Below are 13,889 nucleotides of genomic sequence, written 5' to 3' on the forward strand. Positions count from 1 at the left end.
AATATGACATTTCAGACAAGGGTGGGAGGGGGCTCTTAGATTTTAGATGAAGAATGGGAGCTTTACAGGTAATTCAAGACAAGCTGAACACACGTGGCAGGTAAAGTTGTGAGGCTCCTGTATGGAGTCTTCCTGTCTACTGCTAAGGGGATTGTGCTCAGGGTTTTATTTGTGCTTCAGAGTCTTTAAGGAGGAAGGAAAAGGGGAGCCAGGCTGGACAAGGGAGGCTTGTGTTGTTATAAGTGCCCCTTTTGAAGTTTTTTATTTTATTTAGTTCAGCAGGCCTGGGGCAGTTGTGGGCTGTATTTACATTTCAGATTTACTCTGCAGAGGGCCCGGGAGCAGATGCTGAGACTGTCTCACTTCTATCTGAAAAATCAGCTTCCATTTTTGTCAAGTTTCTCATTGGCTACTGAATCCTTTAAAACCTGTTTCAACATACCAGTTCTCTAAATCTTAAATGTCCGGAAAGAATTTTAACATTTGCACATCTCTTGATTTTCCCTTCTACCTTTTTTAAACATAATATCGATATTAGCATCTGATAGGACCCAAAAATAACTCATTGAAAAGATTAAGAATAGTTCAATTTCCTTGTGGCCATTTGTATTAAACATGTGGTCTTTCTCTAGGGTCCAATCAAATTGCTATTTGTCATAAGAGAGTTCTCTAACACATTTTCCAATTTAGAAATGTTTCAAATTCAAAGGATCCATACTCTGGCCACTGATGGTAGGATTCTATAGCTACTCAATCCAATAAGCCTTTTCACAGCTTAACCAAGGTATCCAAAGGCTTTCTGTCCCTGCAGTATTTCCTTATGACAAATGACACAAGAGACATAGACACAAAAAATGACCTCTGGGAGGAAGAATCAATAAGGAAAACCTGTGAGTCGCTGCTCCCGAGAAGCTAGATTCGCAAACATATTTTCCTGCCAATCTACATGTAGAAGAGAGGAAAAGGATATGCTGCACTTCTAAATTCTCCCAAACCCCACAAAAATACACCGGGAAGGCTGACAGGGAGAACAAACACACCGCTTACCTCTGCCGGCAGACGTCCTTGAGCTCTCAGCTGCAGCAGTTTCCAAGAACTAGTAGTGTCCTGGCCAGTAATTCTCCTCGCAGGCTCCCCCAATACTGTGGGGGCTTTAAAAATTATTTCTTTTGCTCTAACCTAGTAAGTGTGTTATCGGAGAGCATGTCAGAGTCATCACAGGAAGGCATTCCAGGATGTAGGAACAACTCGTTGTGAACAAAGGCAAGCAGGCTGAGGAAATGTTAAAATAAAGAAAATATATCCACAAAACACAAGAGTGGGCAGGCCCAGTCAAGCGACTGTGCTGGAACAAAGAAAATTTAGGATTATATTTGAAAGAGGGTGAGAAATATTCAAAGGTGGAGTCACAGGTGATCCCAGGGTGTGTCTTTGCTGAGGTCTCCTTCCCATTGGAGCAGGGATTCCCTTGTAGGAACTGTCTTGGTGACACAGAGGGTGGAGATTCCCTGCATGCAGTGCTCATAGTGTTATAATCCATCACAATTAGCTGTGCTGCAGCTTTTCTAAGGAATGATCTCATCTTCTCTCTTCTTTATTTCCTCTCACATCTTCTTTCCTTTTCTCCCCTCTCTCCCCTTGGCCCTGTTCTCTCTGCCTATAATAACAACTTCTTCTAGCTGACCTAATCATAAAATTAACAGAATCAGACTAAGATAAAATCGAATTTTAACATATGCGCATGGGGAATTCACATACACGTAAAAATTCCAAAGGCAACGAGGTCAGATTGGGTGCTTTTCAGGTAATTTAGGAAGAGTGGCACACTCTCTGGAGGTAAATTGCTGTCAGGCTACCCAGACAATCATGGGACACGGGGGAAGGGTGGTCAGCAGGCTCCACTGGGCGTCTTCCCGCCTTATGCTAAGGAGTTTATGCCAAGGTTCCCTCCCTAAACCAGGTCTTTCCATCTGAATCTCTTAGGCAGGAAAGGGGGAGGGTCAAAGGTTCTTTATGAGTCTTTTGTTTCCTAACCACCAGCTTAAAGTCAAGTTGCCCAAGGGCAAAACTCTTGATCCTCTTCATTTCCACCTTTGACTCTAATAAAAGTTTCACATCCAGAACTTAAATTGGTCGATTGTCACATATTTCACTGATCCAATCATTTAGTCCTTAGAATAACTTAGTTTACTTAAATTGTTGAATCTTAGTTCGGGACCTGGTGATCTTGATACACTCCCAAATTTCACCTTTCATTAAACATCTGATTACTCGCTTATGTGGGGGAGAAACAGACTTTCCTCTACCCCCAGGTTTCTGACTGCTGTAATAAACAAATAGACATGAAACAGATTAGCAAGAGAAAATAGATTTAATACCTACATATGGGAACCCTGCACAAAGGAGAAAGTAAGGGACCCCACATGCAGGCAGGAGACGTAGGGAGACAGAAAGGGAACAGGGGTAGGTAAGACATCCTGAGCTAGGGATGAAGTAAGGTCTCTTGGGAGCTCGAAAGGGTCACTGAAGGGTGACAAGAGCATGAGGACAGAAAAGGGGCCACAGGTGAAACCTGACAAGCTCAGGAGACTGAAAATAACCACATAGGATGGCGTGAACATAAAAATCCCTAACTCAGGCGGGCCATGGCGGGAAGTCACATCCTTGGCCTGCAGCTTCCTTGACAAAGGTCAGTCTTTACCTTAAGTGAGCCTGTCAGTTGTCTTTTTGCATCTAAGAGAACACACCCTTTGGAATGTCAGTCATCCCTCCCTCCCCCAGCACCACCAGAGCTGGAAGCTGTAGGAACCCTCATTATTATTCTTGTCTCCTGATTCCCATCTCTATGTGCTGTGAAAAGTGAACTATTAAGTATCCTGTTCCACCTATGTGAAAGAAGTACCCGTCTCTCCAATTTACTTTAATCACAGAGATTTCCCCACTTTGCTTTCTCCCTCCCCATTAATCTACCACCAATGGATTTCATGTCACCCTCCTCCTTTGATTCTACATGTAAAATAAGCTGCAAAGCACCACTTTGTGGAGCATTTTCTCAGTCCGTTGAGATTTTGCTTCAAAACAATTAGCATCGGTTTGGCACAGATAATCTCTTTATAGGCTTTCTCTTAGGCTGCATGCTTTTTCATCAACAAACATGTTTCATGAATATCTTGAACCTAGTCAGACAAAGACAGATGTTGACAGAGACTGATGGAGAAGGTCACAGAGGGGCAGAAATAGACAAAGAATGGAGGGTGTGGGGTGCTGAGCTGCTGCCAGCGCATGGTCGCTGACTGTGTGCGTGGCCTATGGGTTTGGGATCTCTTGGGGTGTCCTTGGCTGACTTTGCACTGTGTTCCCAGGTCTTCCATATATGCCTATAGGCCCCCCCAAGACTGAAGTTCCCACACCAAGCATCCCTCTGGACCTGAGGGTGGACCCAGCCTTGAACAACAACCCCTTATGCCGGGAACAGCTGAGGACAGGTCCAGCTACCACAGCTGTGCGGGGGGGGGGGGGGGGGGGGGGAGGCTCTTCCAGCAAAGCTGCCGGAGGAGCCTGGTGTTCAGCTCCCCCTGCAAATGCTGCACCTGGAGTGGAGTCCCCAAGGCCCCTACAGCCCCAGCGCCCAGGCCAGAGCCTGAGATCCCACCACAGCCTGCCTCCCCAGCTCTCCCTGGGGGCTGCAGTCTTATCCCTGCAGACCTCCCTGTGGTCTTTCCATACCCAGGCTTTCGGGTTTCAGACCTGGGTTCCTTTGGAGTGGTCATCCTGGGCTGCCTCTCTTACATGAAAATATAAATCTTTGGTTTGTACCCCACTGCCCCCAGTTGTGGTGACTTACAGAGGCTCCCTAAGCACACTGTGAGTTAAAAAACGGCCCTGGGGATGGTTGGGAGGCAAGAGGGGAGGGTGGCATAAGGCAGCATAGGTAAGAGCCAGGCGAGAAGGCAGTTAATTCAGGTGTGCCAAGCCCAGTGCCAGGTTTCACCTCCAGGACTCCGCTGTCCAGCAGGCAGCTGCCAGGGCACAGATGACTGCAGCTGGGGAACAGCCCTGGGTCTGACACCTTGGCTCAGAAGCCTTTGGAAAGAAGAGCTTATCCTGACCTCCACTCAGCTGTTATTCCCAAAATGCACACGAGATGGCAGCAGAGAATAACTTTCCCTTGCTCATTGTGACAATCCAGGCCGCTGGGACTAAGCTTGTTGAGAAATAAATCCAGTTTGAGACCCTTCACAGGCCTCCTCTCACCCACTGCTCCCATTTTCCAGAAGCGGCAAGACGATTACTATCTCCATTTCACAGACAGTTAAAATGAAGACTGATTCTAACACAGTTCTGAGCCAAGAACCAAGGCTGAAATTGCCCAATGTGGGCCCTTAGAGCTTCCACACAGCAGATCCTGGACAAACAGAGTGATCCAAACAGTCCTTGCAGCGTTGGGTGGAATCCTGGTCATTCTACTGAGGAAAATCTGCACATAAGATAATGGTGCAGCGTGCCAGGCACTCACCCAGGCTGGTTTTGGGGTGGGACCGGGGCAGGTAGCTGGGGAGGGAGCAGGTGGCCTGGCCCTTCCCAGGAGGACAAGCAGCACCAGATCCTATGACAACGACTCCCCCACAGCTATGCGCTGCCTGTGCTCCGGCCTTCTAAAATCTCTTCCTCAGCCCAGGGCACGGGTCTGCTTCTCCCCATCTTCCCTTCCTCTGAGGTCACAACTGCCAAGAGCTTCCTGGCTGCTCAGAATGGAGTCTGGGGTGACACTTTCCTCATGGAGGGGTGCCTGAGCCTCAGACAGGCGCAGGGCTGGCTTCTGTCTCCTCCAAGTACCAGCTGTGTGACTTCAGACAAAGACATGGAAAGTCAGGCTCCTCACCTGTCAGGTGGGGATAACGGCTCCCTCTCAAGGTGGCTGTGAGGTCAGTGAGGTGACGCAGGTCAGCTCCTGCCCCACACGTGATGGGCCCTCGCTTCCCCTCCCGCTTCCCTTCCCAGTCCTTTCTCTACCTCTATGGACTGGAAGGATCAAGAGTTTAGCAAACAGTCTCCTTATGGCAGAATGAGCTCTCCTGTTGGTGTCCACACAGCCACAGTCCCCCGAGTGCTGACTCTGGCATCTGTGCCAGCTTCATCCTCAGGGCGGCACTCAGCACAGCCCCTCCCTGGTCTTCTCACCCCGGCTCATCTCCAAATTCAAGGCCCTTGTCTCAGCTCAGGCCAGAGTGCCTCTCACCACTCTTCTCACTGGTCTCCCTGCTACCGTCCTTCTCTTGTCCAGTGCAACCTCCACACTATGACCAGCTAGATCTTTCTAATTAAGTTAGGGATCTAATCCTGTCACTTTCTGTGTGTGGAACAACCAGCAGCTTCACCTGGGCTACAAAATCAAGTCTCTATCATCAGCACAGTGTTGAGACTTTATCAGGCCTCATGTTCTCCTGGTCTCATTTCCTATCATAACACCCCAGTTCACTCACCAGGTACCCCGTACCCCAGCTGTCAGCATTAACCTGTCTGGTGTCGGCTTTAACAGATAGAGGTGCCAGCACTGAGACGGATCCTGAATGCAGGAACGTGAATAAAATACAGACTTTAATGAATAATAATGCATCAACATGTGTACATTGTAACAATTCTAGAAAGAGAGGAGAAACTAAAACTGAAATAAGATGAACCTATTGCATTAAATGGGTGATTTCCTAGTAAAAATACACATTAGCAAAATGGACCCTAACATGAGGTAACACAAACAGGTCAAATAGCCACCTGGGAGTCTTCCTCTGCTGGTTCTCCTCTCACTGTTCTGGGGTTCCCTCTCCCGGGACAAAGCTGTGCAGCACCCAGTGTCTTCATGTCCCCTAGCCGTCCCCCCGCCCAGTGAGGACACCGTGCAGACAGACTCTCAGGGTTCATTGATTCTGTTGTGTCAGCCAGGACTTTTGTGATGGCAAGGGACTGGCCACACTGAGGTATAATAAACGAATATTTTTTAAATGTTACACATAAATTAATACTTGCAAGAGGCAAGTTTAAGCGTGGGTTTGGACCTGACAGGTCAGGGCCTCAGACTGTCCCAGGGGAACCTGGTTTCTGTCCAGTCCTCTACCTGTAGGAGGGACACTGCTCCTGTAATGACCTGCCCCATGGAAAGGCCCGTGTGGCCAGGGGACACGGGGAGCCTGCTGCCCACAGCTCTGGAGGAACTGAGGTCCTCAGTCTAACAACACCTGAGGAGTCTAATCCTGCCAGCAACCACGCCAACAAGCTTGGAAGCAGCTCCTGCCTGCTGCGGACTGAATGTCTGTGTCCCCCAAATTCATGTGGTGGAAACTAACGTCCACTGTGATGTATTAGGAAGTGAGACTTTTGAGAGGTGATTGGGTCATGAGGATGGAGACCTCGAAGGAATGAAATCGGTGCTTTTATAAAAGAGATCTGTGAAAACTCCATCGCCCTTCCTGCCCTGTGAGGTTACAGTAGAAACGGGAGGGGGAGGGGGCAGTGAGGAAGCTGACTTCACCAGATACACCTTGATCTTGGACTTCCCACCCCCCAGAACTGGGAGAAATAAATCTTGTTGCTTATAAGCCACCCAGTCTGTGGTGTTCTGATGTAGCCACCCCAACAACTGCTGTGTGGCTTTGAGCAAGTTTCATCACCTCTCTGGGCTTTCCAGTGCGTATATGGAAGAGGTGGGGTCACAGGGACTCGGGAAGGATTCCACTTTAGGTCTCCGTGGGATCTGGAATACGAAATGGTTTCCCTCTGCCGGGAATGAGTGCCCTTCCCCTGAAATCCACCATCCGTCAGCTGGACGGCCCTCACCACTGCGGCAAGACCTCCCTGAGGATCTGCCCAAATCTCTGGCTTCCTGAACACGGTTTGTACTCCCCTCAGCCAGCAGATGTCCTCTAAGGAAGGCTGTGCCGTCTCCTTCCACATCTAGAGCTGCCCCAGCACAGGTTCTGGGCACAGGGGCCTCACAACCCCACCCACCCCCACCCCGCCAGGGTGTCCCCAACTGCTCTCCCAGTGAGTGAGGTGAGCCCCGGGGGCTGGCTGGGTAAATTCTGACCCTCCTCTGGCCTTTCCCAGGAATCCCAAGCTGAAGACACTGCTGGCCATCGGAGGCTGGAACTTCGGCACTCAGAAGTGAGCTGACCAGAGCACCTGGCCATGGGATCAGGCCAGGCTGAGGGGGAGCGGGAGGGGGGCCTGCATTCTGGGGCTGACCGTCCTTCTGGGTTCCTCGTGGGAGGGCTGGGCGTAGCCCCAGTCCTGCCAGGAGCACCTGGTCTGAGGGCAGCACAGAGGTTCTGGTCTCTTTCCAGGCCCCAGTCTCTTCCTCCATGGAATGGGGGGAGGGAGGGCCCCACCTAATCCCAGGCAATGCCCAGTGTACGCACCTTTGAGCTCCGGAAGGATAGCTTGTCTGAGAATTTTCCTTCCACTTCTGAGTGTCAAAAGCAGTCTGTGGATTAAGCTTGGAAGTCAAAATATTGGCATTTCTAGGACATTTTTGATGATTTGTGGAGATAATAGAATGGGTTATTTGGACCTAGATTTTTCCTAGAAAATCCAGAATGCTTGGTTCTCAAAATTCTAAACCAATATTTCTAAAACTTCTCTGGCTTACTTCTCCCTTTTGAAAACCTGATGAAATTTATGGATCACCTTCCTCAAATACTGCTTATATACGAGGGGTTCTTAGTTGGAGGGTTCCCAGGCATATGGACCCCACTTAAGAATTGCTGCTATTAATTAAATTTAAAAACTAATTTAAAATACATTGAAATAGAAGCAATCTATAACAACCTCAAGAACCCCAAGAAATTCAGGGACTTCTTAGAGGGACAGGGAGGCAGGGGGTGTGGGGGTGGTTCCGGGGGCAGCTTGGGGATTTGCAAGAGTTCTGACCGGAAATAGCAAGAGTGCGGAGTCCTCCGCAGATGGGAGTTAGATTAAAGTGACCAGGTTAACCCACCAGGGAACCAGAAGAGCCACCTCCAAATCACCTTCTGCCCTCCTCCTCCTCCTCCTCCTCCTCCTCCTCCTCCTCCTCCTCCTCCTCCTCCTCCTCCTCTTCGAAGCAGAGTCCTCTACTTCCTTAAGCTCCCGTGCTGGGTGACAGCTTGCTCTGACTCTCGGGTCCTGGCCACTCAATGTTTGGGAGCTGGACACACTTCTAGAGTCTCCCCTTTCCTTAGCCAAGCCCGTAAATCACCAGCAAGTGTCCTGGCAGCCTCTGCCCACCCTCTCCCGCCCAAGTGCCCTTCTGGCATGGACAGCCGAGCACCAGTATTCTGAGTAGTTTCTCACTGGCCTCCCAGGAGAGAGTGACCCACTGTCCACTGCAAGGCAGGCCCATACTGCCCTTCGTCACCCCGCAGGTTCACAGACATGGTGGCCACAGCCAACAACCGTCAGACCTTTGTCAACTCAGCCACTGCATTTCTGCATAAATACAACTTTGATGGCTCAACCTTGACTGGAGTACCCGGGAAGCCGGGGGAGCCCTCCCTTGGACAAGCAGCGCTTCACAGCTCTGGTGCAGGTCAGGCTGGGGCGGGAGGGAGTCACCAGGTGGCCAGGGGGCCAGAGCTGTGCCCCACAGGACATGTGGGTGCGGTTCTGCCCCCAGGGTCAGCGGCTTGGTGCATTTACATAGCACAGACCAGCCCCTGTGGTCAGTGTTCAGACTCCCAACAATGAACGTCTGTTTGGGGTCCTCAGTGGCCAGTCGAGGTCGCTGCCTCTGTTCACGCTGAGCTGCCCCACAGGACCTGGCCAGTGCCTTCCAGCAGGAAGCACGGATCTCAGGGAAGGAGCGCCTCCTTCTGAGTGCAGCTGTCCCTGCAGGGCAAACGTACACAGATGCTGGATATGAAGTGGACAGAATTGCTCAGTGAGTCTCGGGCAGAGGGCACGGACCCGTGTCCTCTGGGTGGGCGGGGCCAAGGGCAGGCCGAGCTCCCAGGGGGTAGAGCAGGGGTTCACCTGCAAGGTGTTGTTTTGGGAAAGCCCACTTCCACCGGCCAATCCAGGAAGGAGTGCCCGCTCTGGCTGTTACCCCATCGGTCCAGGTTCCCTGCGTTTGGGTCTTTGCCAGGAACAGTTGTGGGGCAGGGAGGAGGGTCCTGCAAAGAACGTTGGCACAGCATGAACTCTTACAAAAGAAGCCATTTTGGTGTCAGCTCACTGACAACGTGACCAGACAGTGTGATACCTTCCTTATATGTCCCTGCAAGAACCACACCCGGCTTTCCCTTTGGGCGCAGAAGGCTGTGGGCACCAACAAAGGTCCCAAACGAGAGGAAGAGAACCGATTGCAACAGTGAATCCCACAAGTTAGCAAATGTGATCTCGGGATTTGCACGTCTGTGAGAATTATACCAAACACCTTGCAGATCCACAGAATATGGGGGTTTTCATAGAACGTTTTGACCGTAGTTTTCCATCAAAAGAATGTGCATCCTAGAAAGCTGAGGGATACAGGGTTCACTGTTGCTCCCAGCAGCCACACCCAACCTGAGGGGGCCGGGGGCCTCCTGGAGGGCCCAGCACCATGGGCGGACGGCGCTTGGGCTGCATTTGCTTGAAGATGGGTGCTGTGCAGCAGGAGTAGGTGCTCCTACGAACAAGGCACTGGAGATAAAGCCCGATGTTGCAGAAAGAGGCAACAAAGGCCTCATGTGGGGCAAGTGACAGGAGGGCTGCTGTCTGGATGCGTGAACGATCCTGCCTCACCACACGAGGGAACACCAAGTACATGCCTGGAGACAGGCGGCTGGTAGCTTTGGTGACGGGCGTGTGTGTAGTTCTTCTGAAAACTCTAGTTTCTCAGGGAGCTGGGAAACAAGGCCCAGAGGTAAGACAGGAGGGCAGGGTGACAAGTCGCCCTGGGCATCTAGAGTCATGGCAGCATAAGGACCTCCCCAAGGTGAGGTTGGTACATCCCACTGAGCTGGCAGGTGGTGAGGAAGAGGTGGGGACATCTAGTGTCCCTGACGGCAGGAGGGCAGAGACTGCGAGTGTGAGCTGGGCAGTGGTTGTCATGGTGAATCCAGGCCTGACGGTCAGGAAGCTGGTGAGGATGGTGGGGTCAACCACGCGCCCGAGTAGCTGCTGGACCTGCACCAGAGGCAGTGAGCTGAGACAGAGGACGTGGCCGGAGGCAAGGGCCCCTGAAATCGGGGGTTAGAGGGAGTGTGCCTGTCGGCTGTCTGCGGCTCAGCCTTGACTGTGGCTGAACCAGCAGGTGGGGGGCAGGGGCCCAGGGAGACATGATGTCACCGAGAATGGCAGCTGCAGTGGTGAGCTCGTCGGTGCTCAGATCCTCAGGCGCTGTGACAGGCGCTGTGACAGGACGTGGGCTTCTGCAGCTGACAGGCCAGGATGGGCTGCAGGAGCAGCGTCCAATGCATGTGCCTCGGGAGCTGGGCTTTGGGGAGAAGGGAACCCACAAGCCCAGTGCAGCAAAGGGGTGCCCAGTCCAGCCCTGTGTCGCCAGCGTTCCAGAGTCAAGGTGGGCAGCAAGGGCTGGGCTCACGTTTTCCACTGGATCCGGCCCTGAAGGTAGACGTCCTCTGTAGGGGTGGAATGACAGATGTCTGGTCGCTGTGGGCTACTGGGGACAGAGCAGCAGCCATGAGGACACAGCCGCGGAGTCAGAGGAGCTGAGGGGCCGTCAGAGCAGGAGCCCCAGGGACTTTGCTGACTGGTTCCGCCCATGTAGCCACATTGTTCTGTCACAATGGCCTCATCACACTCCTTTTTTCTTGGAGTCTTGTGTGGAAGGAACTGATGTCATCTTTGGTTCCATTTCATGTGAGCTTCCTTGTTTCCTCGTTATACACAGGTGCCGGCATGGGTGACAAGCTGTGTTCAGGAAGGCACAGGCCAAGGGTCTGGGGTCTGTGACAGACTCAGGACCAGGTGGAGCAAGGTGAGGGTAGGGTGACAAGGGACATGGCGACTGGTGTGGGGGAGGTGCAGGTCGGTGCTGAATGCTGGGACGGCTGAGCTGCTGGGTCCCGAAGGGTGAGCCCGACGTCCCAGTTCCCTAGGCTGCCATCAGCCACCAGGTGGCAGCAGGGGACAGGAGGCAAGGCCAGAACTCCAGACTCAGGAATGTCTGTTTGGGGGCTCCGATGTTCCCTTGCTCCATGAGAACAGGCCTGTGACAGTCGGTCTCCCCAAGACCCTACACTTGCCTGGCTGTGCTGGCCACAGAAGGAAGGTAGGTCTCAGGCTGTGGCCCCTCTTCACTTCCTGAGGTGACACGGTGACCCTGCCAGGCCTCAGGGATGGCCCTGACCCACCCCTCAGGCCCTCTCAGGCCCACCTTCTATCCCAGGGACACTGCTGCCACTTGAGGCCTCTGGCATCCCTGGGCCCGTCTCCCAGCAGCCAGATCCACAGGCCGCAGGAAACCCCTCACCCCACCCCCGCTGCCACACCTGCCCCAGCAGAGCCCTGCAGCCTGAGTCCCTGGGCTCCCAGCTGGATGCTGACCCCAGAGCCTGCCGCTCGCAACCACAGCCAGCGTGGCCAGAGGCCCTCAGCACCGCAGCCCCCTGCCCTTCTTACTGACCAGGCTCACGTGGTCCTCACCTAGTGCACTCGCCCCAGAACTGTTGGCCAACTGCCCCTCACACAGCACCCCCAGCCCCTCGGTACCCGCTGCGGGGGTTGAGATAAGGCCACACCTTCTGTGCTCTCACTGGCCAGGTCCTGATGGGCAGGTGGGCCCGCCCCTCCAGGGGCCGCCCAGGAGGCATAAAGCCGGTGCTGGAGGCAGCTCCCAAGGAACCTGGTCATGATGGGGAGCAGTGCCCTGCTTCTGGCAGCCCTCGCCTTGCTGTGCACCTGCGGTGAGTCTGCGCCCCGATGCGCTTCCAGACCTTCTGCCTGGGGGGTCGACAAGGACCTGTGTGCCACTCCCTGTGACTGGTGCCACCTTCCCAGGCCCCCGGCCCCCCTCCCTCACAGAACACGGATGTGAGCAAACAAGTCGGCCCCAGCTCCCTCCGGTCCCCACCCCAGCCCCAGCGTCACCACCAAGCCCAGTGTCTCTAGTCCAGCCTGACCCAACCCCAGGCCTGCCAACCTCACATGGAGGGGAAATTGCCTGGGCAGGGGCTTGACTTTCCTTCCCCGTGATGCCAGGGAACCTGGAGCAAAGACAGGCAGCTGAGGTTAGCGGTGATGGGAGGGGTCTGTGGGCAGCTGAGGCGGGGTGACCGTGGGGGCACCCGGGGCAGCGGAGGTGCTATAACGCCCGGGTGACTTGGGGCAGGTGAGCTGGGCATTGATGGGGCACGTCTAGAGACCACTAAGTTGGAGACCTGGGGCGGTCTGGGGCTGGGGTAGGAGTTCATACCCCTTCCTGGTGACATCTTGCCCCCACGGTACAGGTCTGGCCACAGGAGAGGACAACAATGAGATTTTCATGGACTTCCTACAAACACTGCTGGTGGGGTCCACAGAGGAGCTCTATGAGGGCCCCCTGGGCAAGTACAACGTCAACGCAGGCGCCAAGGCAGCTCTGGCCAAGCTCAAGTCCTGCATAGACGGCCTGCAGCCCACGCACAAGGAGGAGATGGTCAAGCTGCTGGTATGGTGGCCGGCAGGGCACCTCCTCCCTGAGGGCGGCAGCCCTGCTTCCACAGACACCCCAACCTCCCTCAGACAGCAGATGTGCACACCCAGGCCTCACTGCCTGCAGAGCAGACCTCAGCCCCCTCCACACACATGCATGTGTGCTCATGCACACAACTGCACACGCACACACACACACACACACACACACACACAGAGGTATACACACTGCTTCCCCAGGGCCCTCCATCCCCCAGAGGCTGGGCTGGGACTATTGTTACCTGATGGAGCTGTGACTCTGCAGGGATCACCGGGTGGGACCCCAGCCCCTGGCCCACCCGTGTCTGCTTTCCAGGTGCAAGTGCTTGGTAGTGACGATGGTGCCTAGTGGACCCCAGACGTGGCTACAAGCAGCCGCAGGACCAGCTACACAAGCCGCCATGGCCATGTCACCCCCTGGCCACTGCCCACGTATGAATTTATTCTGAAGCCCTTCACTTAATAAAGCCTCCTGCATCTCAGGGTCTGGCTCGTCTCTCCCCAACTCAACTACACACACAAGCACAAGGTCACACGCATAAAGCACAGATAAGCAACCCTATTCAGCGGGCAGACCCCCCTGTGGAAATCTTTCTGACTCCCGAGTAAGGCAGCTAGGCAGAGCAGGACGGATGGGAAAAGTCCACAGCCTGGGGTTGGGGGGGAGGGGGCAGGGAGGCAGAAGCACCTGCAACAGGAAGTGGCCTGGCTGGGTGACAGGCGGTGGGGTGCCCTGTTCCCCGATGGTACATACACACAAAATACACATGGCACGGGGCTGCCGGGAAGACAGGGTCCCGACCCCAAAGGGACCCTGGCGGAGTCGAGAAACAAGGACTGAGTCAGGACTGGCCCGACCACGGTGCACAGGACAGAGCAGGGTCTTGGAAGGTCCTACAGGAAGCAGCAGCTCCCACTCCCACCCTGCCCACCCACCTGCACCCTGGATCCCAGGACACCTACCCGCCGAACATTCCTGCTCCTGTCCCCAGGCTCAGGGGTCCCCAACGGGGCCAAGCTGAGTAGGTTCAGTTCTGGCCCTCACAGCCTTTGCTTGGTGGCCCCCTGGCTCTGCGCCTTGGTGTCCCTTCTGCTGCCCTCTATGCCTGTGTGTCCCCACTGCAATGAGCACAGCAAGTCCTGGGACCAGAGCCATGCCCGGCGAGGGTGGCGTCCTTCTGGTAGAAGCCATTGTCTCCATCACACAGACGGGGATCTAGAACCCACCATCCCACAGAGCCACA

The 13,889-nt window shown here is 54.0% G+C and overlaps 1 protein-coding gene and 1 long non-coding RNA gene across 2 annotated transcripts; both read left to right on the top strand.

Moving 5' to 3' along the window:
- The first annotated feature begins 8,406 nt into the window (after positions 1 to 8,406).
- On the top strand, positions 8,407 to 11,634 carry LOC117031241 (uncharacterized). The gene is made up of 3 exons (XR_004424481.1): positions 8,407 to 8,560; positions 8,787 to 8,911; positions 10,865 to 11,634. It is a non-coding gene; the product is annotated as an uncharacterized LOC117031241 (long non-coding RNA).
- Positions 11,635 to 11,796: 162 nt separating this feature from the next.
- Positions 11,797 to 13,108, top strand: SCGB1C1 (secretoglobin family 1C member 1). The gene is made up of 3 exons (XM_033121627.1): positions 11,797 to 11,879; positions 12,423 to 12,622; positions 12,962 to 13,108. Exons 1-3 carry the CDS (start codon positions 11,825 to 11,827, stop codon positions 12,992 to 12,994), a joined length of 288 nt encoding a protein of 95 aa, XP_032977518.1. The 5' UTR covers positions 11,797 to 11,824; the 3' UTR covers positions 12,995 to 13,108.
- Positions 13,109 to 13,889: the final 781 nt, after the last annotated feature.

This window comes from Rhinolophus ferrumequinum, chromosome 11, assembly GCF_004115265.2.
Source record: "Rhinolophus ferrumequinum isolate MPI-CBG mRhiFer1 chromosome 11, mRhiFer1_v1.p, whole genome shotgun sequence".
NCBI lineage: Eukaryota > Metazoa > Chordata > Mammalia > Chiroptera > Rhinolophidae > Rhinolophus > Rhinolophus ferrumequinum.

Excerpts from the sequence above, each read along its gene's own strand:
- SCGB1C1 (XM_033121627.1), top strand. The coding sequence starts at position 11,825 with ATGATGGGGAGCAGTGCCCTGCTTCTGGCAGCCCTCGCCTTGCTGTGC. Across the intron at positions 11,880-12,422 it reads CGCCTTGCTGTGCACCTGCG|GTCTGGCCACAGGAGAGGAC; the intron begins GTGAGTCTGCGC and ends CCCACGGTACAG. Across the intron at positions 12,623-12,961 it reads AGGAGATGGTCAAGCTGCTG|GTGCAAGTGCTTGGTAGTGA; the intron begins GTATGGTGGCCG and ends TCTGCTTTCCAG.